The sequence below is a fragment of the Oryctolagus cuniculus genome, chromosome 3, assembly GCF_964237555.1.
Source record: "Oryctolagus cuniculus chromosome 3, mOryCun1.1, whole genome shotgun sequence".
In the NCBI taxonomy this organism is placed as follows: Eukaryota; Metazoa; Chordata; class Mammalia; order Lagomorpha; family Leporidae; genus Oryctolagus; species Oryctolagus cuniculus.
This window is the reverse complement of record NC_091434.1, coordinates 68,117,049-68,144,409: the sequence shown is the minus strand read 5'-3', so window position 1 is coordinate 68,144,409 and position 27,361 is coordinate 68,117,049. Positions and strand designations below refer to the sequence as shown.

The window sequence follows — 27,361 nt, the reverse complement described above, 5'->3', positions numbered from 1 at the left end:
CGCTGGAAGAACACTCAGGGCTCAGAGTCACTGCATTACCCCGTGCCCTGCTGGGGATGACTTCACTTCTCACAGTGTTCCACTGCCTTTCCTTTTTTCTGCTGTTGTAAACTGTGTTCCTTTCAATTTCATAGAGAAGCCAAGGCTTTGTGGCAGAACCAGGACATACCTACTTGCACCTGGTAGACATCACATGTCCCCTTCTGGGTTAGAAATAAGGTGAGGGGTGGTGGTGTGACGGGGAGCTGGGCAGACAGACATTCTAGGTGTCCAGTCATCAGGATCCTGGAATTTCTCTGATACTTAAGAAGCATGGGAAAGAGAAATGCCTGGGAAGTGACAAAAGAAAAAATAAATGCCACACTTGGCTGATTTTGCTAGACAAGGACATGGCAACCCGGCAAAGTTTCTTTTACTGGAAATGAATTGAGTTGTTACACAGGTCTTGAGTTTCGAGAAAGGTCTGAGTTGGAGATATGACTTACAAGTAGGAGACCCAGATGCATTACTATGAAGTCTTGCATCAAAATAAAAGCATCCTCCCTCTCCCCACCCCATCCCCAAAAAGAAAGCAAGCCTTTTTTTTTTTTTTTTTTTAATGTCCAACCTTGACCATGGCTTATGTAGGTTCTCTGTAACGTAGACTTCTCTGGCCATGGCCCCATGTCCCAGGGTCTGCGGCACATCAGGTGCAGTGGAGCCAGGCTATTTGCTTGGCTCCCTGCGTAGCCGCTTGGCAGCTGAGATGACTGCTCGGTTCCTCCACGTTCCAGGAACGCAGGCGCTGTGACTCTGACCTTGATAAATTCCTTGATACACTGTGTCTACCAGCAGCTTCCAATACCACCTGAGCCCTCCCCTCCTTTAATGTGTAAGCTGCTCTCCCGGCCTTCCCCGGTTATTATCTCGTCTGTAAGCAGACATCGCCACTGCAGCACCTCCCCTGCAGAAACTAGGCCTTTCCCCAGCGGGGTCCCACAAATCCACATCAATGTGGCACCGGCGGGCTTGTGAAGAAGCAGGGAGGCCTCATCTCTCTCCCTGTGACATCCAGAGAAGGACAGGTAAACAGGTGCGCTCCACAGAGTCCATTCACTCTCGGCCTCACAGGCTCCTCTCATGCAGGTCCCCTGGGGGGCTGTGCTCTGGCCGGGCCACACTGTGCCCCTTGCCCTGGAGTGCTGAATGGCCTTCATTGCCCAGGACCCTCTCATTGCTGTTTAGACAGGCTGGGGGCTGGTGTTTACGATCACGTCTCCATCGGCTCCCTGTCACCAGAGCGTGAAAGCTGCTTGATGCTACTGTTGGCCCAGAGAAACCGGCCTTTAGAAGGCGGCTCTGTTCCGTGATGGTGGCAGGGGATGCTCCGTTTTAGATGGCGTCCATCAGGTCCTTTTGGGGTGAGCAGAGAGGAGGGGAGAGGGGAGCACCTTTCCTGAGATGCTGGAAGGCACAGCAGCCCCGAGCTATGGCCTTGGAAGGGCTGGGCTCCTGACTGTCCTTGCTGCCACAAACACTGGGACCCACCCTGGGCTGGGGGAGGGACTCACATCGGGGCCAGGCTGACTTCTGCTCCACATGGCCTCCTCCTCGTGGGCGTTTGTGGGCTTATCCTGTGAGGCCCACACTGTCGGGATGATGGGGCAACGGCGTTCTTTGAGAAGAAGCACTAGAGACAAGTTTCGGTGAACATGTCCATTTGCTAACAGTCAGGCACAGGCTTTTACGCGGCAGGCAAAGAGGGGAGTAGCTAGTTCAGGGCAGCACTAATTCTATTGGATAAAGCCAATAATGGCACCTCTACTCTTCTCCAATGAGCTTGAAGGTCATGTAGCCTATGTAGCCTTCCAGATGGTCCTTATGGGTCTGGGCCACGCCTGGGACCTGTTTACCTGGTTGACAATTACAAGGCCCCTCAACAGGAAGTGAGGGTAGGGGAAATGTTCCTGGGGCCCCCGCTGCCTGCCAGCAGTTCAGGTCATGTGTGGCTCAGTGTGCTGAATCCCCGACCAGGGTCTTTCCTTGGAGGCATGGGCTGCCCTGCCCTCTTAACCTCCTGCATGGGCTAGGCAGGCAGTCTCCCAGCCAGGCACAGGATCACCCACAGATGTTGACATCCCTGGGGCCAGGGTCCTGGTTCCTCTCAGGACCGCTGTGGTGACTTGCCTAACTCTCAATCAGCTCGTGCTTTAAGCCATCTCTTCATGCCTCCCAGTCCTGGCTTCTGTCACCTCATTACAACAGCTCTGCCAGGCTCTTTGCTTCCTGGGTGGGTTGTCCCACAGCAGCAGCCATGTGATGATAGTCACCACCCGAGACCACAGCATCTGCTGTATGTCGCTGGGTTTTCCATTCTCCCCTTTCATTTGGAATGGCCTGGAAGACTCAGCAACTGGAACTGTTTGAGGCTTTGTTCTATTACATGTTATTTCCAACAGCACCCACAGCCTCCTCCCCTAGGGCATCCAGGGAAGTCTCCCCCAGGGTGGGCTCAGAGGACCATTGGTTTCTGTGCAGATGAAGCTGCCATGCCCCTGGCAGAGCACCCCTGCTGGCACTGGGGGGACGCCCCTCCAGTGAGGCCTGTTTCCTAGTGGGCTGCACTTTAGGAGTCCCTAGCCTCCTGCTAGTTGCTGAGATAAAGTGGATTTTCCAGAAACAGAGGGAGCCCACTGGCGCACTTCGCTCCTGGGCCACTGCAGCCCCCTCCATCCCCTGTGTGCCCATGGGGAGCCAGGTGTGCAGAGGCTCCGGCCTGCTTCTCTTGCAGGTTCCCGTACTAGTCCAGAGAGCCCTCCCTGGGCATCTGTGGGAGAGCACAGGTCTCAGGCTTTCAACCTCTGCCCTGTGTGCTGCTCAGTGTGGGGGGTGTGGAAAGGAGGGGTGACTGCCCAAGCCCACCTGAGTGAAACGGCCTCTGGGAACCCCCTCAGGCATCACCCTCTCCTGCCCTTCATGCTTGCTGGGCCCCAGTCTGTCTCCCCAGTGATGCGGTTTTTCTCTGTGGGTGCTGAACTGTGGTTCTTTCCAGTTTTACCTCACAGACATTCTATTCTGCTCTGATTCTATTCTATTCCATTCCATTCCATTCCATTCCATTCCATTCCATTCCGCTTTCTTTCATCCAAGACTTCCTGTACTTTCTGGTGTTCTAGAAGTACTCATTGGCTCCTTTAGGTGGTAGCGGTGGTGATGGTGCTTTGTTTTCTGGTGCTGTTTGAGTGTTAGAATAGCTTTTCCATCAGACCCACAGCACAGCAGAGCAAACAGGCCCATCTCACCAGGTGCTGCTGGTTGAACTTGAATGATCACCTGCACCATGGCATACTAGACTGGTAACCTCTATCAGTCTACTGGTATGAAAGGAGCAGAAATCCTCAGGCAAGTGTACTTGTCCCATGCCTCTGTGGGACTTGCCCTGAAAGACAAATGTCATCATTTCACCCCACTCCCCCTCTGTTTGTACAATCTGCCATGTGTCCTGTATGAAAACCGAGTGGTGCTGGGGACTCCTCGTGCTAACTGGCAGTAGGAAGGACAGTAAGACATCAGCTCCCGCTTCCCATGGCCCACAGAACAATAGCTGGTCCCTGCTACTGCCACCTTCGCCCTTGGGCAGACCCTGAAATCAGCATGGATTGTGTTCATTCATCCAATGCAGCCCTATCACACACCCACCCTGAGACTGCCTTCCTGCATTAGTGCTGTCTTTCCAGTGTATCCAATGACGTATGCATGTCAAGTCATGGTTCCCATTCTTCTGCTGCAGAAACAAAGCATTAGACCAATTGGGAAGCTAGAAAATTGCTTATTTAGATCTGCAGTCTCGTTTCTACTTCCAATCCGGAGCCCTTGGCACTACCAGATATTGCTTCTCTTGAGAGAGGAGCAGTTGAGCTTCTATACCTAAGCAAATAACATTGGCCAGAACAGCAGGACCACGTGCCATGGAAGAAGAGAGGCTGGCAAGCTGACCTAGGAGTGAGGATATATCTGACTGGACTTGAGGCAGAGACAGCCCAGGCAAGGAGAGGAGCAGCCAGATGTCCTGGAGGCAGGAGATGCAGAATGTGTGAGGAATGGAGAGTTGCCCAGCCTGGCTGGAAAACAGAATGTGGCTGTCTGGAAAAGAGTGGAAAGAGGGACCCTGGGCGAGGCTGCAGATATAGATCCAGATCTGGTCTTAAAGAGCTTTGTGTGGAGACAAGGAGGGCCTCTGGATAGACTGAGCTCGTGGTACTTGTGGGTTGTGGGTGCGTAGGAAAAGATGGCCAGAAAGCCATTGGGGCTCAGGAAGAAGGGCCATATGGAAAGAAAGCGTTAGGTCTTGTCATTATATAGATGGAAGTTGGTTTTTCCCCTGAGGAGAGGAGAACAAAGCCTTGAGGCAGGGCATAAAGCAAGAGGTGGACAGAAGAGCAACAAACGGAAACACATGCCGAGAACTGTTTGGAAAAGCAGGCAGTGAGCTGGGAGGGCAGGCAGCGTGGGGGAGAGGAGAGCTTCGGGCAGCACCAAGTGGCGCAGGGCGGTGCGTCAACTGAGCATGTTTCACACGTAGCTTGAACGTTGCCATCTTGGCCTCATGCTGTGGCGCAGGTCCTGAGACTCACTGTAAAGGCTCCAAAGTCAGCCTGGAACCATGACATCACATGTTTAGTATATTGCATTGAGTGCCTGACTGTTCCTCCTCATGTTTTAAATACAGGATGAAATGTCATTATTTTTAAGACAGTGAGATTTGCAGATTCTACAGGTAGTGCTTTTTTAAAACCAAGACAGAGTTCATACTGATATTATATAAACACTCCTGAACTCACAGAAATCTGCTCACGAAGATCCCGTCTTTGGATCTGTCAAGATTTTAGAGCCAAATTCTAAGCCTTTCCTTTCCCCTTTGCTAAGCCTTTCTTTTCTTTTTCCCCTCCTTCTGTGACCGCCCGCCCAGGGGAGGTGAGAAGGAGACTTGGTGACTGTTTTCTCTTTGAGCCAAGCTGATGTCAAGTAGCAAGAACAGCAGGGCTGCTCCTTGTGCGAAAGAGCCGTAATCCTATTATGCCCACCTTGAGACGTACGTGTGAGAGGCCTAGGTGGATGGAGGTGATTCGGTTGACTTTTAAATCCCCAAGGGTCCCGATTTCAAAATCCCTGTGTCCGAGTCAAGAGGCAGATTAGGCCTCTCGCTAAGAAGGCCTGACCCCTTGGAGGCCCAGCGGTGCAGCCTTTCTTCCGAGTCTTTGTGGGTCCCACCCTGGCGGGGCTCCACCATGAACCACTGGACTGGTGTGCAGTTCTGGCCTCCATTGGAGACCCTTAGCAGGAGGTGGCCTGGTGGGCGTCTCCCAGGTTGTCTTTGTGCAGTCAGGATTAGGAGATGTCTCCTCTGTCGCCTGTGTGAGAGGAGGGGTCCTATTCCTTTGCTCACGCCTCAGCCGCCCCTGTGAAAGCAAAGTGCACCGTTTTCTTCCTGCAGCCTTCCCAAGGGGCCTGCTGTCTCCCCACAGGCTAATAGGGTTGCAAAGTCTGTAATCCAGTTAGCGCCCTTAGACTATTTCCAGCGCAGTTTTGACTCCTGGGAGCACTGACCTAGTCGTTGACTGTGTTTCAGATGCAATTTGCTGGGCAGATTAACATACTTTTTTGAAGGTTGGTTAACCTCTGCAAGACTTTGGGTTTTGAGTAACACTTTGCTGGAGTTTTTTTCACTTGCACAAATAGATAGATAGATGCCTTCACATGCACCACCTCCTTCAGCTCTAATGGTGTCTCTCAGGAAGGTGCTATCCTCCACGGTGGGGGGAGACTAAGACTCCGATGTCACCCAGGTGGTGAGCGGTGGTGCGAACTTGACTGCCAGTGCTCTGTTCACTATGCCAAGACTCCCTGAATTTATTTAACCTAAAACTACATTTTAAATTGTAATATAGGGGGCAGGTAATTGGTCTAGCAGTTAAGATGCTACTTGAGATGCCCATGTCCAACATCAGAATGCCTAGATTCGAGTCCCAGCTCTGCTTCCAATACTAGCTTCCTTTTTTTTTTTTTTTTTTTTTTTTTTTTTGATAGGCAGAGTGGACAGTGAGAGAGAGAGAGACAGAGAGAAAGGTCTTCCTTTTGCCGTTGGTTCACCCTCCAATGGCCGCCGCGGCCGGCACGCTGTGGCCGGCGCACCGCGCTGATCCGATGGCAGGAGCCAGGTACTTATCCTGGTCTCTCATGGGGTGCAGGGTCCAAGGACTTGGGCCATCCTCCACTGCACTCCCTGGCCACAGCAGAGAGCTGGCCTGGAAGAGGGGCAACCAGAACAGACTCCGGAGCCCTGACCGGGACTAGAACCCGGCGTGCCGGCGCCGCAAGGTGGAGGATTAGCCTAGTGAGCCGCAGCACTGACCACTAGCTTCCTATTAACACAGGCCCTGGCAGGCTCAGGTAGTTGGGCCCCTGCACCCACCTGGGAGACCAGGATTGCATTCCTGACTCCTAGCTTTGGCCTGACTCAGTCAGTCCTGGCCAGTACAGGCATCTGGCAGTGAGCCAGCAGATAAGAGCGCTCCGTCTTTCTGTCTGCATGCTTTGTCTCTCTGTGTCTCTCTACCTCTCAAATAAAAATAACAGTAAAATGAGGTTTTTATAAAGGACACTTCCCTTTTAAAAGGTTATAATACTGAAATACCATTAGTAAGTCACTAAGATTTAAATGTCTAACATATAGTAGTATTGAATAATGCCATCAGTTGTTGCTATTTTAGGACAAAATGGTCAAAGAAGACTGGTCATGTACGAAGTGTGGTGTGTACCACAGCAGGTGGCTGGGAGTCCATACAGCTTCTCTGTACATGTACAGACTGCTTCTCAGCTAACTCCCTAGCATCCTCAGAATTAATAACCCATTTGGTCTTAAGTTTCAAAAACATATTAAGGCTCCTTATATTGCACAAAGCAGCAAAGTCCCAATTACTGGCCTATTAACAAAAGTAAACACTCTGCGACTTCAAAATAATTGCAGACACAAAAGACGGTTGGAATCACACAGCCTTCTTATGCCAAACGTGTCCATAACACCCCATTCCGCATTTCTGAAAAACATATTGCTGGATAGTAATCTTATAATAAGCTTTAAAATTAAAAAACCTCACATAAATAGTTTTATGGAGAGAGGTGGTGCAGGGAGCGAGTTTGGGAAATGTGGGTACAAACCTTCATCTTTCCCTTTCTTCCTAATCCAGGAGCCACTGTGTGCCTTCTCCTCCTCTTGCACCCTCCCCTCCACAGAGCCACGTAAGGCACTGTGGAGACTGCAGACGTCCTGTGCGCTGAAAGAAGTGTGTTACGTAACCCAAAACAGTGGTGCCCACAGCATCGTTAGTCTGTGAGGCTAACAGATCACACGGGACCCCAAGGGTTTAGATCAGTGGTCAAGTTGGTTAAACCAGTGGTTTTTAAATGGTGTGAAAAGACAAGTTGTGTCATTATTGATCGAGGTGTAATGAGAAACAGCCTTTTAGGTGGGTCCTCTACAAAGTGAGAACTTAGGCAGCCAGCTGCCCTGTGGAGGGAGCGGCTCAGCCCCCTGAGGCTGGAAGGGGAGCGTCCTGTGCCCGCTGGGTTTCTTCTCCCATACCCTTCCACCAAGGAACACATTCGTTTCACAAATCCCTTCAGGAACGATGATGTCACAATCTCTCCCTCTGCCAGTATCCTTTTATGTGGAAGAAATCCCTGAACATGTCACTGACCCCTGAATTGATTTCCATATGTGAAACTTTTTGATTGCCTTTTTTTTTTCATTACATCCTCCTTACATTTTTTCTTTGTAGACCTGGCCAGAGGACTGTGGATGACCTAGAGATTATCTATGAAGAGCTCCTTCACATTAAAGCCTTATCCCACCTCTCCACCACGGTGAGTTGTCTCAGCTGGCCATGTGCAGGGCACTTTGAATTAAATGCACTGTTTTTAAAAAAAATTTTATTTATTTGAAAGTCAGAGTTGCACAGAGAGAGGAGAGGCAGAGAGAGAGAGAGGTCTTGCATCCAATGGTTCACTCCCCAGATGGCCGCAATGGCCGGCTGGAGCTGTGCTGATCCAAGGCCAGGAGCTTCTTCTGGGTCTCCCACATGGGTGCAGGGACCCAAGGACTTCTGTCATCTTCTACTGCTTTCCCAGGCCACAGCAGAGAGCTGGATCAGAAGAGGAGCAGCCGGGATGCTGGTGCTTCAGGCCAGGGCATTAACCCACTGCACCATAACGCTGGCCTCTAAATGCACTCTTAGGACTGGAGAGGATACTGTGGTATGGAAGGCTGGAATGCCGAGATCCACCTCCTAAATCCTCACACTCTGTCTTCTGAGAGGACGGAAGTTACGCCCAGCAAGTCACCAGAAGGGACTCGGGCGTTATCTCATTATTAGCAGTTGCCTGTGTGCCTTAGCCCTCAAAGCCGTCTGATTTGAGTGGGGCTGGAACGTGTGCTCCTCCCGACAACCTGACCGTGGGGATCCGGGACTTGGGAGCAGCTCAGTAGCCCTCCTGTGACATATGGAGCCTGGAGGGAGATGGAGAGAACTCCAGATGTCCTGCCACGACCCTAGAGGACAGCTCCACACAGGTTTGCTGCCATATTGAGAAAGGAAGCAGATGTCACTTCCGATCGGTGAAGGCACCATAGCGTTTCTCACTATTAAGGGGGGGAAAAGGGCGTAATGGCTGCATCTGATGCCAGACTTTGCCCTGATTGCCTTTTTTAGCTTTGGCTTACAGATTGGGATAGCAATATGTGCTTGCATGGGCATGTGATCTCCTGGCAGCACAGGCTCGAGTGTGCTAGTAATTTGAGAAGGATGAGGAAGTATTTTGAATTTTCTTAGATGATATACTAAGGGCCCTAAGCTATCCCTACACAGAGCGATAGAGCTATCATTTGGGACTCTAATTTGGAATGTTAAAAACTTTTGGAATGGGCCGGCGCCGCGGCTCACCAGGCTAATCCTCCGCCTGCGGTGCCGGCACACCAGGTTCTAGTCCTGGTCGGGGTGCCAGATTCTGTCCCGGTTGCCCCTCTTCCAGGCCAGCTCTCTGCTGTGGCCAGGGAGTGCAGTGGAGGATGGCCCAAGTGCTTGGGCCCTGCACCCCATGGGAGACCAGGATAAGTACCTGGCTCCTGCCATCGGATCAGCGCGGTGCGCCGGCCGCAGCGTGCCGGCCGTGGCGGCCATTGGAGGGTGAACCAACGGCAAAGGAAGACCTTTCTCTCTGTCTCTCTCTCTCACTGTCCACTCTGCCTGTCAAAAAAAAAAAAAAAAAAAAAAAACTTTTGGAATGGTAGCTAGCTAGAAGTAATTTGGAATTTTGCTATTTGGAAATAACTTAGAATTGTCACTATCTCAGAGCAGAAACCAGTCATGTATTTAAGCTTTGTTATTCAACTTTACGACGATGAGGTTTGCAGCCCCTTACAGTGATGCCCTATGTGTGAGGCAGGGAAGAGCCACTAACAGCAAGAACGTGCTGGGATTCTATAGATGTCTCTGCTTGCTGTCCAGGAAAAGACAGGCAGACAAATGGGCTGGTGCACGTGCGACCGTGTTTGACACTGTCTGTAAGGAGGTTGTCTGGTATATGAATTAAGTTAAGTTATTCTCCTATGAAAGCAGCTTGTGGACACGTTTTAAGACTGGCAGGGGAACCAGCATTTAGTCCAGCAGTTAAGAGGCCCATGTGCCACATCGAAGTGTCTGGGTTTGGTTCCTGGCTCCAACTCCTATGCCAGCATCTGGCCCATGCGCACCCTGGGGGGCAGCCACAATGGTTTGAGTGGCTGGGTTTCTGCCACCCTTATGGGGACCAGGATTGATTTCCCAGTTTCTGCCTCTCGTCCCAGCCAGCCCCGGCCTTTACAGGTACTTGTGGAGTGAACCAGTAGACAGTAGCTCTCCCACTCTCTCCCTCTCTGTCTCTCAGATTAATAAAGAGAATTTTAAAAAGCAAAGAACTGAGTAGCAAGTCTTGTAGAAGTGGTTCCAACTGACAGTAGCGGCCAGCAAGGGAGAGACGGCCGTGGCAAGCAAGGGGATGGTCAGCCCGAGTCCCCCTTCCCCAGTCTCCTCAAGTCTGACCGTCTTGCTGCCTTCTCTTTGTCTTTTAGGTGAAACGGGAGTTAGCGGGTGTTCTCATCTTTGAGTCTCACGCCAAAGGAGGGACCGTGTGTAAGTGAAATCCGCAAGGGAGCACGGTGCTGGTCGCCTCCCTCGCAAGCATGTGCAGCGGGAGCCTGGGGGTCAGTGCCCCCGCCTGGGGCCCAGCCTGGGCTGCAGGCCGTCACGTGGCCCCTTGCTCTTTCTGGCCCTGTGGTTATCTGCCACATCAGGCTGTTCCCGTGAAGAGTGATGGTTTTCCAGTCCCAGCTCGGGCTGTGGTTGCCAGCTTGAGCCTCACTCGCCCCGGTGCCTGGGGGCTCACAGCGGTGTCTAAAGAGGTTGGGACGAAGCCTTTGCTCTTCCACGTGGGCCCTGGGCAGTGCCTTTCACTGTGACCTCGCCTCAGTCTGCGGCTTTGGAAGAACTAAGCTCTCTCATGAGAGGACTGCTCAAGCGATCCTGCATTCTTCTCTCGCTTCTGCTGTGGGCTCCAGGCCTGAGAGACTGCCTTTGCCCCCAGTACATGCAGTACTAGTATCTGCAGAACTCAAGTCCTGACAGTTCTGTGGTCCTATTTGGAAGGGAAAAATTGAAATTGGGTTTGAAAGCCATAGGCAGTGTTAGTTAAGGTCACATTTCCCACCAGTCTACAAAATCCTCCTTACAAGGCCAGTGATCTATGACGGTCGGGCAGCAGCCCTTTCTCTAACCTGTGCTACAGAATCACGGGAGATGCTAAGGCTCTCACAGGTTCCGCAGGTTCCGCAGTAAAGAGGAAGGGTCACTGTGTCTAAGCTGGCGCTCTCCAAACCCAGTGAAACAGAGAACACTTTTTTTTTTTTTTTTTTTTTTTTTTTTTTTTTTTTTTTTGACAGGCAGAGTGGACAGTGAGAGAGAGACAGAGAGAAAGGTCTTCCTTTTGCCGTTGGTTCACCCTCCAATGGCCGCCGCGGCTGGAGCGCTGCGGCCGGCGCACCGCGCTGATCCGATGGCAGGAGCCAGGAGCCAGGTGCTTTTCTTGGTCTCCCATGGGGTGCAGGGCCCAAGCACTAGGGCCATCCTCCACTGCACTCCCGGGCCACAGCAGAGAGCTGGCCTGGAAGAGGGGCAACCGGGACAGAATCCGGCGCCCCGACCGGGACTAGAACCCGGTGTGCCGGCGCCGCTAGGCGGAGGATTAGCCTAGTGAGCCGCGGCGCTGGCCCAGAGAACACTTTTTTAACGGGACTTCTGGTAGCTTTGGAAAAGGTTGAGTTGGGTTAGTCAAATGAGCATGAATTCGCAAATGTTTTTAAAATCGCATTTCAAGTTGTTTTACCTTCAGTCCCCAAACATGACGTTACTGACCTTGGTATGTATTTCAGTAAGAATGTCATTTCTCCGTCACTTAAGGTTCCCTGTAACATGTTTTATTTGTTGTGGTCACTGATAGCTTACATGTCTTTTCATTCAGAGTTACTGATTGTTTTCATTTTATTATGAAACCATAAGTGTTTCAAACAAAAATAGAGAACATTGAAAAAAGCTTCAAAACCCGTACCAAGCAGCACATCACGCCTCATTTCTTCCCGTTTGCTAAAGACATCACACTGCCCCCTGTTGCTGCCTTCATCCATTCTCCTTCCCCACTACAGACTAACTCTGACCTTACATGCAGTGATTATCGTTCCAACCTATTTTTTATAAACCTGTAGGTATATACCTGTAAACAATGTATAATGCTGATTTGCATGTTTTCAAACTTACTGGTCAGCTTACTCTTAAAAACAATTTTCTATGGCATAATGTTTTGATAAATTGTGGGGGAAATGTGTGTTGCTTTAAGAAATGGACGGCTCATAAATTGATACCCGGTGAAAGCTGTCTTTTAGGGCCTGGCGAGGAATGCAGTGTTTCTCTTCCTTTCATGTTCTATAGAAAAGGAAATAACATTCCACCTGAATAAGTTAGGATTTGCCAGTAATTTTTTTTATTTCACATATGCATAATTCTGGGGAGTTAGAACTGATGATTTGATAAGCTGTAATTTATATTGATGTGCTTCTATTCTTGTCATATGTCTTTTCATCTTTCTGTGTCTAGTGTTTAACCAGGGGGAAGAAGGAACCTCCTGGTACATTATTCTAAAAGGATCTGTGAATGTAGTCATTTATGGCAAGGTATATATACGTATATATTTTTTCTTTTTAAATCTCCCTTTTGCTCCCTTTAGCATCTAGCTCTAAGCTTTAGCAGTGTCCTGTTACAGTAAAACCTGCAACAACATTGCTGCTCAATGGAGAAAAGGCATCATTGCATCTTTAAGTATATATTAGCTCAATTATTATACCCAGAGTAACATTGTACTTACTGGGGCTCCTCTCCTTATGGGTTATAATATATGCAGGGACTTCAAAAAGTTCATGAAAATGAAATGAAAAAGTAAGTGCAAAAAAATTGAAATCCATGCCTAGTTTTTCTTTTTTTTTTTTTTTTAAGATTTTATTTATTTATTTGAAAGGCAGAGTTACAGAGAGGGGGAAGAGAGAGATCTTCCATCCACCAATTGACTCCCCAAATGCCACAATGAGTAGAGCTAGGCTGATCCAAAGCCAGGAGCCGGGAACCAGGAGCTTCTTCCTGATCAGCCACATGGGTGCAGGGGCCCAACACTTGGGCCATCTTCTGCTGCTTTCCCAGGGAGCTGGATTGGAAGTGTAGCAGCCGGGACTCGAACTGGCAGCCATATGGAATGCTGACACTGCAGGCAGTGGTTTAGCCTACTATGCCACAGTACCGGCCCCCTAATGTTTCATAATATACACTTTCATGAACTTTTTAAAGACCCCTTGTATGCATGGATTTTGAGAAAATGCACTGAAACAAACATCTTTCCATTTCATTAAACGTTTTGAAGTATCCTTGTATACGTAGACCATATCCCTCAGTGGAAGAGGAATGAACTGTGGTGATGTAATTCCACACTTGCCCTGTAGCAGCCCAGGTCCCACCTGCTCGTGCGCGCAGTGTTTTGGAGGAAGGGTATCGCGGGGAGCAAGCGGCTATGTGCGCCATCCCAGGGGTCATCCTTGTTTCAATGCTCTGCTCTCTCCAGGGTGTGGTGTGCACCCTGCACGAGGGAGACGACTTTGGCAAGCTAGCACTAGTGAACGATGCACCGCGAGCTGCCTCCATTGTCTTGCGGGAAGATAACTGTCATTTTTTAAGAGTGGACAAGGAAGATTTCAACCGGATCCTGAGGGTGAGTCCAAAGCTAAGTGGTCCTTTTGCCAAAAAAAATCAGAATTATGATGTCATGTTGCTTGAGCATTCCTGCGCTGAACAAATGCTCTAGAATGAAGGGCTTTTGTAACAACACTGGAGCGTTCAATGTGCCGGTGTGCATGCTGGGTGCAGAGGTCGTCCTCCAGGAAAGCTGCAGGTGCAGGATGCCATGCAGGACCCAGTACCTCTGCACACACCTGCACCTGCACGTGGCTGTGAGAACTGAAAGCGGGTAGGATTGCCTTGGCAATTGCTGACATCTAAGAAGCTTCTCTCTGACATTCTACATGCCCCTTTCTGTGTCCTGCACCACTGGGTGGGAGAATGGGGTGCAGGACACAGAAAGGGGCATGTAGACATTCTCCCACCTAGTGGCGACCCCCTTTGCCCCATGCCTTTCTCTATCCCACACTTTCCCAGTCTCCAACTCCCATCCCTTCCCAAACCTGAACCTTTCTCGTTTCGTCACACATTTTCTTGATGTGTGGAGCAACTGTATGTCAGTGGAAATGACCGTCAGTCATGGTTATTGCAACCAAGCATTTTCATTTTCAGTGCTGTGTCTCCCAGTGCAATGGCAAGTAGATGAAGAATAACTGGGGGATGGAAGGGGCCATGAAATTACCCCTGAAGGTGACTTTGGAGGCAGTGCGTGTGAAATGCAGGGGTGTTGACAGGGAGCGGTCCCAGCTCTCTGCCCACCATGCAGTCCCTGCTCCCCTGGGACAGATGCCCCAGCTTTGGCTGGTGGAGAGCTGCTTGTGGGTGACTGGGGATGGTGACAGTGTCCCATCACCCCGGCCTCTCAGAGCAGCTTTCCTCTCCCCCTCACCCCTCCCTTCTCCTCTTATGCATGGACATGTGTCCCTAGGAGGTGTGAAGCATAGGAATCTATTATCTTAAACACACACACAATAAGTTAAATTAAATCTATTGTCTTTTTTTTTTTTTTTTTTTTTTTGGACAGGCAGAGTAGACAGTGAGAGAGAGAGACAGAAAGGTCTTCCTTTGCTGTTGGTTCACCTTCCAAAGGCCGTCGCAGCCGGCGCGCTGCAGCCGGCACAACGCGCCGATCCAAAGGCAGGAGCCAGGTGCTTCTCCTGGTCTCCCATGAGGTGCAGGGCCCAAGCACTTGGGCCATCCTCCACTGCACTCCCTGGCCAACGCAGAGAGCTGGCCTGAAAGAGGGGCAACCGGGACAGAATCCGGCGCCCCGAGCGGGACTAGAACCCGGTGTGCCGGCGCCGCTAGGCGGAGGACTAGTCTAGTGAGCCGCGGCGCTGCCAAATCTATTGTCTTAAACACAAAGAAAATAAATTAAAATGTATGCCATGGAATAACATAGAAAAAAAATACCACATAGAACTTTACTTGGTTTGTATCTCATTGAAAATGGCGACCATATATTGAGGAAAAGTGTAGTAAATTTTTTTAGTACTTTAAATGATACTGAAATTTACAGGTGAACTTTACTCTTTGAAGTTTACTGACATGAAGTTCATACTCAGCCAAAAAATCCTTTGAAAGAATCAAATTAGGGCCACTATCATTACTGTAACTTATAAAGCCATTCAGAATAACTGGCAAAGGGTTTTTAACACCTTTCACTCTGATTTTTTTAAAAAAAGCATCTTTTGATTAGAGACAAAGGTGCTACCCCTAGGGAAATTACATACACAGGGAAGGAAACAGGGCTTTGCTAAAGCCGGATGCTGTTTGCCGAGGCATTTTTTCTTAAGAACAAATGACTGTGCCCCCACCGTCTCCTTGCCAGGCCACCCCCTCCCAAGGCTTCTCAGAGCTCAGCCACAGGACTCTCTACTCCGCTGTTTGAATGTGGGGTAGAAGCAGAGTTCCTGAAATACTTGCCTCCAGTCTCATCTGGTCCTCTCCGTGACCGTTCCAGCCCTTGACTTTGAAAATGACTTAATTTGTAGACGCAACAATTAGCATCACAAGCACCAAATGAGTTTCTGAAGCACTTGGAATTTTTGCCATTGTCTGCGTAAACGGCCGCATCTGCATGTGGTGTCATTTGTATTTGCAGGACGTGGAGGCGAACACAGTCAGACTTAAAGAACATGACCAAGATGTCTTGGTACTGGAGAAGGTCCCAGCGGGGAACAGAGCTTCCAATCAAGGAAACTCACAGCCTCAGCAGAAGTATGTTTGCCTCCAACACTGTAATTGCCAGACTGTGATTAACCTTTTCACTTAGTATCATCATTTCCACAATAGCGTGTTCTCCTTTTTTGTGGAAGGCGGCCGTGTGTGTGCTTTTCCCCTCTATTGACTAATCACACATCTTGTGGAGGATAATGTATCCATTTCTGGCAGCGCATTGAGCCTGGTGCTGCCTGGGAGTCGTTCTGCAGAGAATATTCCCCTGCTGTCATACCCTCTCCCTGTAGTCTTCAACTGTAATAGCTTTGCAAAGGAAGGCATGGGAGACAACAATGGAAGCAGGAACACGGGGCAGCTCCAAGGACGCATGGCCCCTAGGTGAGGAGAAACCGCGCCATTTCAATGTCCTAAGTGTTTTCATCTTGTTATCAGAAGGAGCGTCCTGGGTGGCAACCCGGATTTCAAATATAAAACAGTCTGTAGACTGCAGCCCAGAGCCTTCCTTTTAGTGTCATTCCTCCTGATTCCTCTGTGTAAAAGCCGCCTCCGGACACATTGCACAGGTCTCCTGTTTAACCAACCTCTTTCAGAATATCTGTGTTTGCTTCCAGTATTTGATTCAAGTTCCTACAGAAGACTCTTTCCTCCCAAGTACCTACATTTGAGTGGGAAGACAGAAGAATTGGGGAATGTGACTTTAAGAAATCATAATAAATTCCAGAATTGAGTTTTTAATAGGAATTAATTTTAAATGTTAGGTTAATAAAAACACTCATTCTGTAGCTAAAGAAATGTCACCAAATAATAAGTTGAAAGAGAAGGCATCTCAAGTAATTTTCCTTTGTTTGCCAAATAACTGGCAAACTGATGAGTTTTCATTGTCTAAACTAAAAGCCTAAGTCTCAGACATTTTCCTCCAGACGAATCAACATATTTGCAAAGGAGGCAGGAAGAAACACATTGTCATCACTGACACTCCACTGTATAGTGTGCAGATTGTATCTGGTCCTTATTGTGACCCGTTTTGAAAGGTGGAGAAATGCGGGCCCAGAGTTTCAAAGCTTGTGCTGGAACAGCTTGGAGTCGGGTCGGGCTTGACCAGCTTTCCTGCCTCAGTTCCCTCTGTCTCCACACTTCCGGCAGCAAAACACCTTACAGTTGAGCCCCCACATCCACAGGTTGTACATTCACACACTCAACCATCCATTGATGAAAAACATTCAGGAAAAAATTGCATCTGTACTGAGCATGCAGAGACCTTTGCCTTGTCATCATTTCCTAAAGGATACGGTGTGACCACCGTTTACATAGCGCTTACATTCTATTTAGTACTGTAAGTAATCTAGAGATACTTTCAAGTATATGGGCGGATTGCAGAGATGATAAGCACATATCATGCCATTTTATGGAAGGCGTAGTCAGCCCTGGTTTTGCTATCCACAGGAATCCCTGGAGCCAGTCTCCCACAGTGCTGAGGGACAAGTTTGTATGGAAATACTAAATCCTCCACACTCTCTGACAGGGTCTTCAAAAAGTTCACGGAAAGTGTGTATTATGAAGAAACTAGGCATGAATTCCAATTTTTTTGTGCCTAATAAATTTATTTTAATTCTACTTGTCCATGAATTTAGTGAAGTACCCTGTATGGAAAATATTGCAAAATCGATATATTTCAAAAGAGCTTCCATAAGAAGCACTAAAGAAAGCCCTGTCATACATTTGCAAAGTGATAGCATTCCCATTCCCTGTCTTTATTCTTTCATTAGCTTTTACTACTATCTATTCTTGAACACACTCTTGCAAAGATGTTTGAACAGTAGTCCTCCTGGTGCCCTGAAGAGGGTGTTTCCTGGTCCTAAACAGCACCTGAGTAGTGGTTAATCTGCATTCTTTAAGGAGGCCTCCAATAGCTCAGGGAAATCAGGCCAACCAGAAAGGTGAGCCTTGAGGATCCCCCTTAGCTTTGAAACTTCCGATCAAGAGGCCCCCTGGGCATCCCCCTGCCTGCCCTCTTCCAGTCACTGGGCAGGATCAAAAGAACCTACTTGCTTCAATGACTTCCATTCAGGGTGTCCTCCAAATAGAGATTTCTTATGAAATCAAACCACAGGGACTGGAAAAGGAGAGACCACGTGCATTAAGTTTATTTTAGGCCTGTGTCTAATTTTCCTTTCTATCTCTTTGCGCCCTGTAATTCAGTCCAGACTTCGTACAGAATTCAAAACCTCATGCATGCTCACAGTAAACTATTTAAGACGAATCAGTGGGCAAAGCCTCGCAGCCCGCCAAATTCCTCCTCTCAAGAATGAAAAGCTGTTCTCTCGCAGGGTCATTGAGCGTGTTGAGTTTTCCTGGGTCGGAGCAGATGGAAGACAGGCTCCATGTAAATGCTGTTCTGGACACTTCGACACCGTGGCGACCACCGTCCACTGTGTCTGCCGATGCCTTGGGCCTCTCCCCCCTCACAATGTGCTTTGTGAGCTCAAAGAAGGTCTCCGTGTTGGTGCTGATTTTAATGTTACTTCTCTGACTTAGTTTTGAGTCTAGAATGGTTTACACATTTACATTTTCAACTTGTGAAACTGCCTCACTCTGCCCAAGCCACTCAACTCTGAGTGTGATATTAACAAGTCAATAACAAGAGAGCATTTCTGGTGATGGGTATAGGTGAGATAGAGCACTTAACCATTTAGCACAGAGTTTCAGCTCTATGGCTATGGGGGTTAAGTGTGGAGGGAAGGAAGGAAGGAGAGAAGAAGGTAGGAAGGAAGGAAGGAAGGAAGGAAGGAAGGAAGGAAGGAAGGAAGGAAGGATTTTAAATGACTATTTTAGTTACCATGCTCTGTTTTCCTCAGACTGTTTTCTTGTTCTGCTCTATCCTGTTTGCAAGAAGATGCTGTCTTTCAACTCCTCCTCCCGTAGCCATTTTCTGTTGTAGGTGCAGGTGGAAATGTCTTCAGTTGCAGACTTGGTGTTGGGAGATGTTCAGACACAGGCTTGAAACCTCACAGCCGATAGAATGTCACCAACTGTGGCTTATTTTTGTATGTGCTTCATGCAATACACTGAAAACAGCCATATTGTCTGATCTTCAAGCGACCTTGACCTCATTTATACGGAAGGAAGGCAGTAGGCACCTGGCCATGTCCAGTGTGAAACAAAGCTATAACATGAGCCCCACATCTCAAGGGGCTGTGTCTGGCCAAAGGCCGGTTGCCCTAAGAGAATATTCACGCCTAACAGCCTCCTGCAGAACCCGGATGGGAAGCTGGGGTGAGCAGACAACACAGATGACCACTAGAGGGAGGCATACGTAACAAAAGAAGAATCATGGGGTCTCCTGTTGGCCGGGTGAGAGAGGCCACTTTCTGTCCAGAGAGTTGATGGGCCATCTGGCTTGCCACCCAAGTCTTGCTTCTTTTTGAACAGACATAGTGCTATAGCTAAGGGATTTCCAAAGGAAGAACACTGGAGTGTGACGCCAACCTTGGATCAGAATTAAACTTTTGGCAAGGGAACAATTTTTAAACTGAGCTATCAGCTATGCAGCTAGCTAGCAAGCAACAGATGCTGAGAGGCGATGGGCAGGCCCAGCCCAGATTTTCCATTGAGTTTTTGTGCTATGCATTTATATACTCTTATTTAAATAACACTTGTTTTCAAAAACAAACCCCTCTTTAGATGACAGTTTTTAATGACATGGAGAATTTCCTGCTCAGAATGAGCACCAGGGGGCGGGCACTGGCTCAGAGGTCAGGACACTGCTCCAACATCCCATACAGGAGTCCCGCCCCTTCACTTCTGATCCAGCTTCTGGCTGATGTGCAGCCTGAGAGGCAGCAGCTGATGGATCAAGTGCTTAGGTCTCTGCCATCCACATAGAAGACCTAGGTTGCGTTCCTAGCTCCTGGCTTCAGCTTGGCCCAGCCATGGCTGTTGCAGGCATTTGGAGAGTGAACCAGTAGATGGAGAAGCGCTCTCTCTCTCTCTCTCTCTCTGTCTCGCTCGCTCTCTCTCTCTGCTTTCGAATAATGAAAATAAATACATGATAGGAAGAATGAGCTCCAGGCACTAGATCCGGTCTCCATCTGGACAGCTTGCTGCAAGGGTAGACAAGACAAGTGCCATGAAACATACACGTGTTATCTGAAGCCAGACAGACCTGGTTTGCATTAGGGATCACCCATTTACTAACCCTTTGACCTTGGACATGTTGCCTCCCTTTGCTGAGAAGTTTCTGCATCTGAGAGCACAGGTAGTGTTTCCTCAGCTGGGTCCACGTGACAGCCGTCTGGGGCAGAGCGATGCTGAACTGTGAAATGCCCTCTCCCACCCTACCCCTGAGTGGGGCCAGATGCTACTGCAGGGAGTGCTCTCAAAGAAGTGTGTGTTTCCGGAATTCCTGAATGGGCGGAGCAGTAGTCTCCACGGAAGTGTCAGCAGTCACTCCTACAAATGCCCTCTCCTTGTTTCAAGTACTGATCGACTGCTGGAAGAAGTAACCATCTTCCACCTTCTTGGTTTTGACAAAGGGGACACAGTTCTGTGATTAAAGTGGACTGTTTGATCTGTCTCCTTGCCCACACTGGGTTCTGAAGCCTGGTTGCCTGGTTTCCTTAAGGATCTCACTCTGGCTTCCTCTGGGTCAGCGTGTGCCCTCACATTCCAGTCTTAGCTACCAGCTGCCTGCTAGCTGCGTTGCATTTGTTCCCCTCTTCAGCCCCGAGGCCGCTTTGTTCACCTGTCTCCGTCTTCAGGTACACAGTGTTATAGGTTAACATCAATGTCTCACTTCCATCTCTCAGGCAGGAGGTTGAGATCCTGAGAGTTGATATGGTAAAGGTATTCCTGGGCGTTCACCCTCTCCAGCAAGATCCCAAACAGGGGATCCCAAGACAGTGGAGTCCTCCTGGAGCTGAATTCTTCCTGGGCAGCAGGCATTCGCTTTCATTGCCATGTTCCCTCCCTGTGGTTTTGCTTTAAGTGAAGTGCCAGGCAGAAAGGCAGAGTCTGAGCGTCGGGAAGGGAACGGCACCCAGCTCATTGTCACGTGTTTTACCCGCAGCTTTCATTCACGGTCCTGTCTCCATCTTGAACGTGACTTTGAAACAACCCTACATCCTGTTTAAAAAAATAAGCCTTCCCATTTTGATTGAAGAGCACTCTGGCTGGATCTTCTCAAATAATGGCTAATCCGCCCCCTCCCCACATAACTTTTATTTGACAGTAGAATAAGTTATGTGGATTTTCTACTCCTGATTCATTTCCTGTTCATGGTGCCACTGGGGTTGGTTTGTTTCTCATTGGTGTTTGGGGTTTTGTTTTCTCTTGTTTTATTAGTAGCTGCATTTCCAAAGAACATGCCAGTGTACAGTTGGGAAAAACAGAGCATTCCAGAAATAGGCAGGCGAATCCAGTGTGGGACTGCAGTTTTACCATGAGGAACCCGTATATGGGTAACCTGGTTTCCTGTCCTTCCCCCTCGTGGGCTCTCCCTGCCTGACCTGAGCTGTCCCAGGAGTTCCATGTTCCCTTTCATGCCCCTGTGGAACAAAGCTGAAACCTCTGTTTCCAGCCAGCTGCATCTGCTGTCCCAGAAGATTACTCTTGCTCCTTGTAGAGACACGAGAACAGCGTGTTTAGTGCCTACTTCCATTTATGTGTTTGCTGTTATCTTGTGTGACTTTGGCTGAGTACATGGTCTCTCCTACCCTGAAGAGTGTATTGGCCACAAGTCAATCAGTATGATTCCCTGAGATCACAAAAAGAAAGAAGAAAGAAAAATTTAGATAAGTAAAAAAAAAGTTTTCGTTAATGATTTCCCCACTTTTGAAAAACTAATGATATTTTCATTTCTTATCTAGGTATACTGTGATGTCAGGAACACCTGAAAAAATTTTAGAGCATTTTCTAGAAACAATCCGCCTCGAGCCAGCTTTAAACGAAGCAGCAGGTACATACGTGGAACAATTTTGTGTGTTTATTAAATTCATGCCTGGGAGGTGGTTGTCTGGCTTAGTGGGTGAGATGCCTGCATTTCACATCAAAGCTCCTAACTCCAGCTTCCTTGCTACCTCAGACCCAGGGATGGCTCAGGTAACTGAGTTCCTGGCTGACAGCTCTGGCCCCAGGCCAGACTCAGCTGGGCATTTGGGAGGTAAAGCAACAAATGGGAACTCGCTGTCTGTCTGTCTGCCTCTCTAGAGAATGAATGGATAAACAAATCAAGTAAGCAAGCAAGCATAGTGTTACCTACATACATACTTGAATTCATTCTTGGTGTATGCTGCCCAAGCTCTCTCCGGTCCCAGCTCTCCGCTGTAGATGACTTTGATTCCTTCATAAGGATGAGGAGTGGCCTCTACAGGCATCTCTGTAGTTATTATTCAGATCCCATCTTCCGGTGCTGGCACTGTGAGGTAGTGGATTAAGCCACTGTCTACAGTGCTAGCATTCCATATGGGCGCCGGATTGAGTCCTGGCTGCTCCTCTTCCAATCAGCTCCCTGTTAATGGCCTGGGAAAGCAGTGGAAGATGGCCCAAGTCCCATAGGAGACCCAGAGAAGCTCCTGGCTCCTGGCTTCAGTCTGGCCCAGCCCTGGCCGTGGCAGCCATTTGGGGAGTGAACCAGCAGATGGAAGACCTCTCTCTCTCTCTCTCTCTCTGCCTCTGCCTCTCTGCCTCTGCCTCTGCCTCTCCCTCTTCCTGTAACTCTGCCTTTCAAATAAATAAAAAAATCTTAAAAAAAAACCTTCCATAGCCATTTGACTCCCCTCTGTGTGAAGCAGCCTTCATAAGAGGTCTAGCCTTGTTCCAATTGGGAATAAAATGGCTCTCTCTGTGGTTGTAAGGTATTGAGCTGCCCCAGAATGTAGCTAGGGTTGCTATAACAAAGCACATAAACCTGTGGTCCCAACAACAGAATCTTATTGTCTCCTGGTTCTAGAGCTAGATGTCTGAGAGGAGAGTGGTAGCAGGGTTGATTCCTTCCGAGAGCTTTGGTGGGGAATCTGCTCTGTGCCAGTCTCCTAGTGTCTGCTTGTGTGCTGGCCACCTTTGGCATCAATGCATCACCCCCACCTCTGCTTCCGTGTTCACATGGCATCCCCCCGTGCCTCTTCCCTTTGCAGATCTGTCTCTGCATCCACGTTTTCCCTTGTGATAGGCCAACAGACATAACAGATTAGGACCCATACAAATCCCCTCACCTTAACTTGATCACATCTACAAAGAGCCTATTTCCAAGTAAGGTCACATTAGGGGTACTGAGGGTTATGACTACTTCAACATAAATTTGGGGAAGGATAAATTTTAACACATTGGGGCAGGCATTTAACTTAGCAATTAAGACACTTGAGTCCCACATTGGACTATCTGGGTTGGATTCCCTGCTCCTGACTCTGGCTTTCTGCCAGTGTAGACCCTGGAGGCAGCAGTGGTGGCTCAAATAATTGGGTCCTCTAATTCCTGGCTCTTTGCACTGGCCTGGCCCAGTCCCAGCCATTGTGGGCATTTGAGGAATAAATCAGCAGATAGAGGGGCATGCTTTCTCGTCTCTCCCTCCCCTTCCCTGTTTCCATTTCTTCCTCCCTTTCAAATAAATAAATAAGTTTAACAAATCCAGCACATAGCTCTCCTTAGAGTGAGCTGAGCATTCAGGACCATGACCTCATTTGCATGTTGGGATCCATGTTGTACATGATCTTGGGACAGCCCCCGTTCCACTTGCTGGTTTTTTCTATGCTACTAGCCTGTCTCTTAGAATGATGTCATGGATTAATATTTTAAGCATATCATGCTCCATAGAAGAGCTTTTCTCACTAAAAAAAGTTGAGAGATTTATCTCAAGAACTTGGTGGTGGATGAAAATCAATTTCTGTAATTGATCTTTGCCTTATGGTCAAGGTGAAGTTATCATCATCATTATTATTATATACCTCCTAAATGTATTTTTACCACCGACTTATTGTTTCTTCTCCTTATCCAATTTTGTGAGGTTTTCCTTTCTTTATTTTTTTTTTAATTCTGGGGAGTGGTAGACACAAAAGCTCGGATCCCCAGCTCCAGGCTTGATTTTCAGCTCAGTGTTTATCCAGCACCTTGTCAGGCAGGAGCTATGCTGGGTGTTTTGAACTAGGCAGAGTGGACAACGGAGCCCCTTCCTGCCCTCAGGGAGCTTTTAGTTAGCTAGAGACTCACAGGAAAGCGCAAGTATCTTGAACACAGGCAAAATGTGGTCAGAGCTTCAGGGCCACTGACCAGCTGAGGGGACTTAGAGAAGTGTCATGGGGATGACAGCCTCTGAAGTGGCCCTGAGGGAAGACTGGTGACCAATCAGCAGCAGTGGTACAAAGCCTTCCATCCTGAGGGGCATGAGTAGTGACACAGAAACAGGCAAGGGAGAATGAGCAGCCTGGTTTCTATAGATCTGTCACGTACACAGGAAGGAGGAAGATAAGGGGTAACATTTTGAGGTACAGATCTTGGAGGGTTTTAAATGCAAAGCTAAGTGTTGGGGAGTGGTCAGAGATGGCTGGACAAGGAGAATCTGATGGGAGCCTTGCTGAAAAAAGATGACTGTGTGTTGAGAGTGAAGAAACCCTGAGGGACCAGTTAGGAGGGAACTGCTTCCAAGAGGCAGACATAACCTCAAATAAACCAGAGGTCCGGGGTCATAGTTCAGGAAAAACACAGCTGCCTGGGATGTGTGACTGCTCAAAGCAAGCAGCAGAGTCTCCCCTGCAGTACACACTGGCTCAAAGGCAGGTGCTGGTACCTGAGTGAGGGCGGCATCTTACAGGTCTTTCCTGCCCATGGAGAGCAAATATGGACTTCCTTTCAAAGTCACGTCTAGGAAAAATGGAGATTGAATTATTGTTTCTTAAAAAAGTGGAGACTGGATACCAGAATATTCTACAGCTGCGATTTGACTTGTGTTCCCTCTATTTTTTATCTTAGTGACTAGACTGACATCATCACTGAACAGTGACCTTCATGCCCTGCTTTGATGATTTTTTTAATTACAAGTAATATTCATGGTTTGGGGATAAATAAATGAGAGTCTTTCTCATAAATCCAAGATACAATTTCCCCCCATTATTATCCTGAATATTAAAAATAACCCTAGAACCGGTACATGCAGCATGTAGGTATGGTGAAGTAGGAGTTCCATGATGTTGATGGATTTACCATGCAATGAGAAATGCCAGAGTTACAGTGAACCTTGTTCACATCACAGAAACCAACATCAATGACTATGACAGTGCATGCTCTTAATTTACCAGAACATCATTTTTTGACCTAAGACCCATTAGTTCCCTAGACTTTTGACCTCTGTGGCCATCATTGGTCACCGAGTGACTTGGGAAATCATTTTCTAGCAGGAAATGATGGTTTTAAAATCAGCTCTCAAGTATCAGAAAGCCACGTTGAAATGTGAGTTTGGGTGGTTGGCTGTGCAGGAGGACCAGCTCCCCAGCCGTGGAGCAGCCATGCCAAGTCTCTGCGTTCCCCAAATTCCAACGACTGTTTAGCCCAGGTCTTCTGGCTGGCGTGTAAGCAGCCCCCACCTGTCCTATCCTCAAGGAGTGTATTAACTATGCCGCAGTGCCTCTAGACGTTAAACTCAGATGAGCCACAGGTCTTCTTTGCTTAACATGAAAAGTTCCACACAGCTTCTGTCTGGCACCTTCTCTGCTTCTTCTCTGGCCCAGTGTAATAGGACTGGCGTGATGGGTGACACTGAGTGATGACCGCCTGGGATCACAACATATGCAAGTGGGCATCGTGGTTAACCTGTAGTCACTGATTCATACTTTGCCAATGCAAGGTCATTAATAACACAGACATCGGAAATCTAACTTACAAATTTGTGTATTTCTCATCCCTTCCTGTTTTGAACAGTGATGTGAGCTTCCTAAGTCTCAGCCATTTTGTGATTGAACCTCCCTGTGGCACCCTGAGTTCCAGGTGTCATAGGCATGCTCTGAACTCCTAGACTTGTCCCCAAGGGTGCTGCCACCCAGGCCGGCTGGGTCGTGTTGCCTTTGCAGTAAGGACCCTTGCTGCCAAGTTGGGCTGTTCACCGTTTTCTCCCACTGCAGAGCTGCAGTTGTTGGTCCAGGCTCAGACTTCATTGCATCCTTTTCTGTTGCTCCCCCCACCCCGTCACCTGTTCTCTGCTTTGAGCACCTCTTCTTCCGCCATTCTTTCTACCACCTTTTCCTATCTCATTGCTCTTTCTGGAAATCAGTTTGAAAAGAGATAAAGGGAAACAGCTACTGAGAGAATAAATATGGCATAAAATAGAGAAATGACCATGTCTTCATTCTGCATATATGGTACCACCCATGAGTGACTCTTTAATTATTTATATTTATATTAAGGGCATTCTTTGTGGCTAGGGTGACTAATGCCATTGAGCAAGGGTATCTCTGTAAAATATTATACTTTTGGCTCATTGTCCTAAAAAACTTAGTTTTCATCTCAAACTCAGTCCATATCATTAATTTTCTACCAAGTGCTTCTACCAAATGTACAGTAAAATCGTAACTCCAAACCAATGTATAAGAACTAATGGCCAAGAATAAATGAGTAGGCGCTCTGGCTTTCCCAGATTGCCACAATATCCTAATTTCCTCTTCCACTTTTCTCTCCTTCCAGATTCGGTTTTAAGCGACTTCGTTCTGATGCACTGTGTTTTTATGCCAAATACCCAGCTTTGCCCTGCCCTAGTGGCCCAATATCCTTTTGCTGTTGGTAAGTCTCTGTTTCTCTGGAGACACCCGACAGGTGCACGGCCTCCTCTGAAGGTAAGTCCCGGCCCAGGTAGGGCTGGGCTCTCTGCTCTCCTAAAATTCTAAGAAGCCAGCGGTCTCTCGCTCTGTCCACCATGCGTGTATGTGGATTTCCTAGACATCACGTGTGTGGAGAAGCATGAGCCACGTCACCTCAAGAAGGTGATGCTGGCAAGACGTACTTGTGCCTGGGAGGAAGGCCAGAGAAGTCAGGGAGACAAAATCTAGGAGTGGCTTAGTCTTTTTTCTGCTGCTACCACAGACTACCTGAGACGGGATCATTTATATTGAACAGAAGTGCCTTTGTCTCGGGGCTCTGGAGGCTGAGAAGACAAGAGCGTGGTGCTGGCATCTGGCAAGGACCCCTGTGCTGTTGCATCCCATGGTGGAAGGTGGAAGGGCAAGAGAGCGTGCGAGTGAGCCAGCAAGCAAAGTGATGTGAGCCTCCTAAGTCTCAACCAGGGTGGTCCATTTTATGATTGAACCTCCCCATGGCACCCTGAGTTCCAGGTGTCATAGGCATGCTCTGAACTCCTAGACTTGTCCCCAAGGGTGCTGCCACCCAGGCTGCTAACATCACTAACAAATCCACTCCCACTATTACAACATGAATCTGCCTATCCTCAGAGAATTCATAAAACGTGCAAAGGTGACTTGGCACCGCTACCCGAAAGGATGGATCGGGGTGTGCATGTGCCCTTCCTCTAAGCTGCAGCGTTAACTGGGTGGCTAACCAGCTGGGGGAAAGGCAATCACCCTTGTTGGGTAACTTTGCTTTCACACCACGCCTCCTCCTCTACAGAACAAGATTTCTTTTTTTGTTGTTGTTTTGTTAAGTTATCATCACACTGATTTAAAACAAACCCACAGAACTTAACATACTAATGACAGTTCCTCTGGACAGTTTGAAGACTGAGTTTGTTTGGGGCAGCTTTTAAACTCTGTCTTGAATTGACTGGTTGATGTACAATATAAAAGAATGATGAATGAGTTTCCCCATAAGCTTTGGGGAGCAGGTGAAGGGGTATTTTCAAATTCCAA

The 27,361-nt window shown here is 48.3% G+C and overlaps 1 protein-coding gene across 12 annotated transcripts in view; it reads left to right on the top strand.

Moving 5' to 3' along the window:
* Positions 1-27,361, top strand: part of RAPGEF4 (Rap guanine nucleotide exchange factor 4) — a 328,804-nt gene that overhangs the window by 249,927 nt on the left and 51,516 nt on the right. For all 12 annotated transcript variants that reach the window (XM_070070679.1, XM_002712290.5, XM_070070683.1 and 9 more), the window contains 7 exons: positions 7,818-7,902; positions 10,145-10,205; positions 12,219-12,295; positions 13,231-13,377; positions 15,448-15,563; positions 21,389-21,477; positions 26,187-26,265. In XM_070070679.1, coding sequence (XP_069926780.1) covers positions 7,818-7,902; positions 10,145-10,205; positions 12,219-12,295; positions 13,231-13,377; positions 15,448-15,563; positions 21,389-21,477; positions 26,187-26,265 — 654 coding nt within the window. The remainder of the gene's footprint in view (positions 1-7,817; positions 7,903-10,144; positions 10,206-12,218; positions 12,296-13,230; positions 13,378-15,447; positions 15,564-21,388; positions 21,478-26,186; positions 26,266-27,361) is intronic.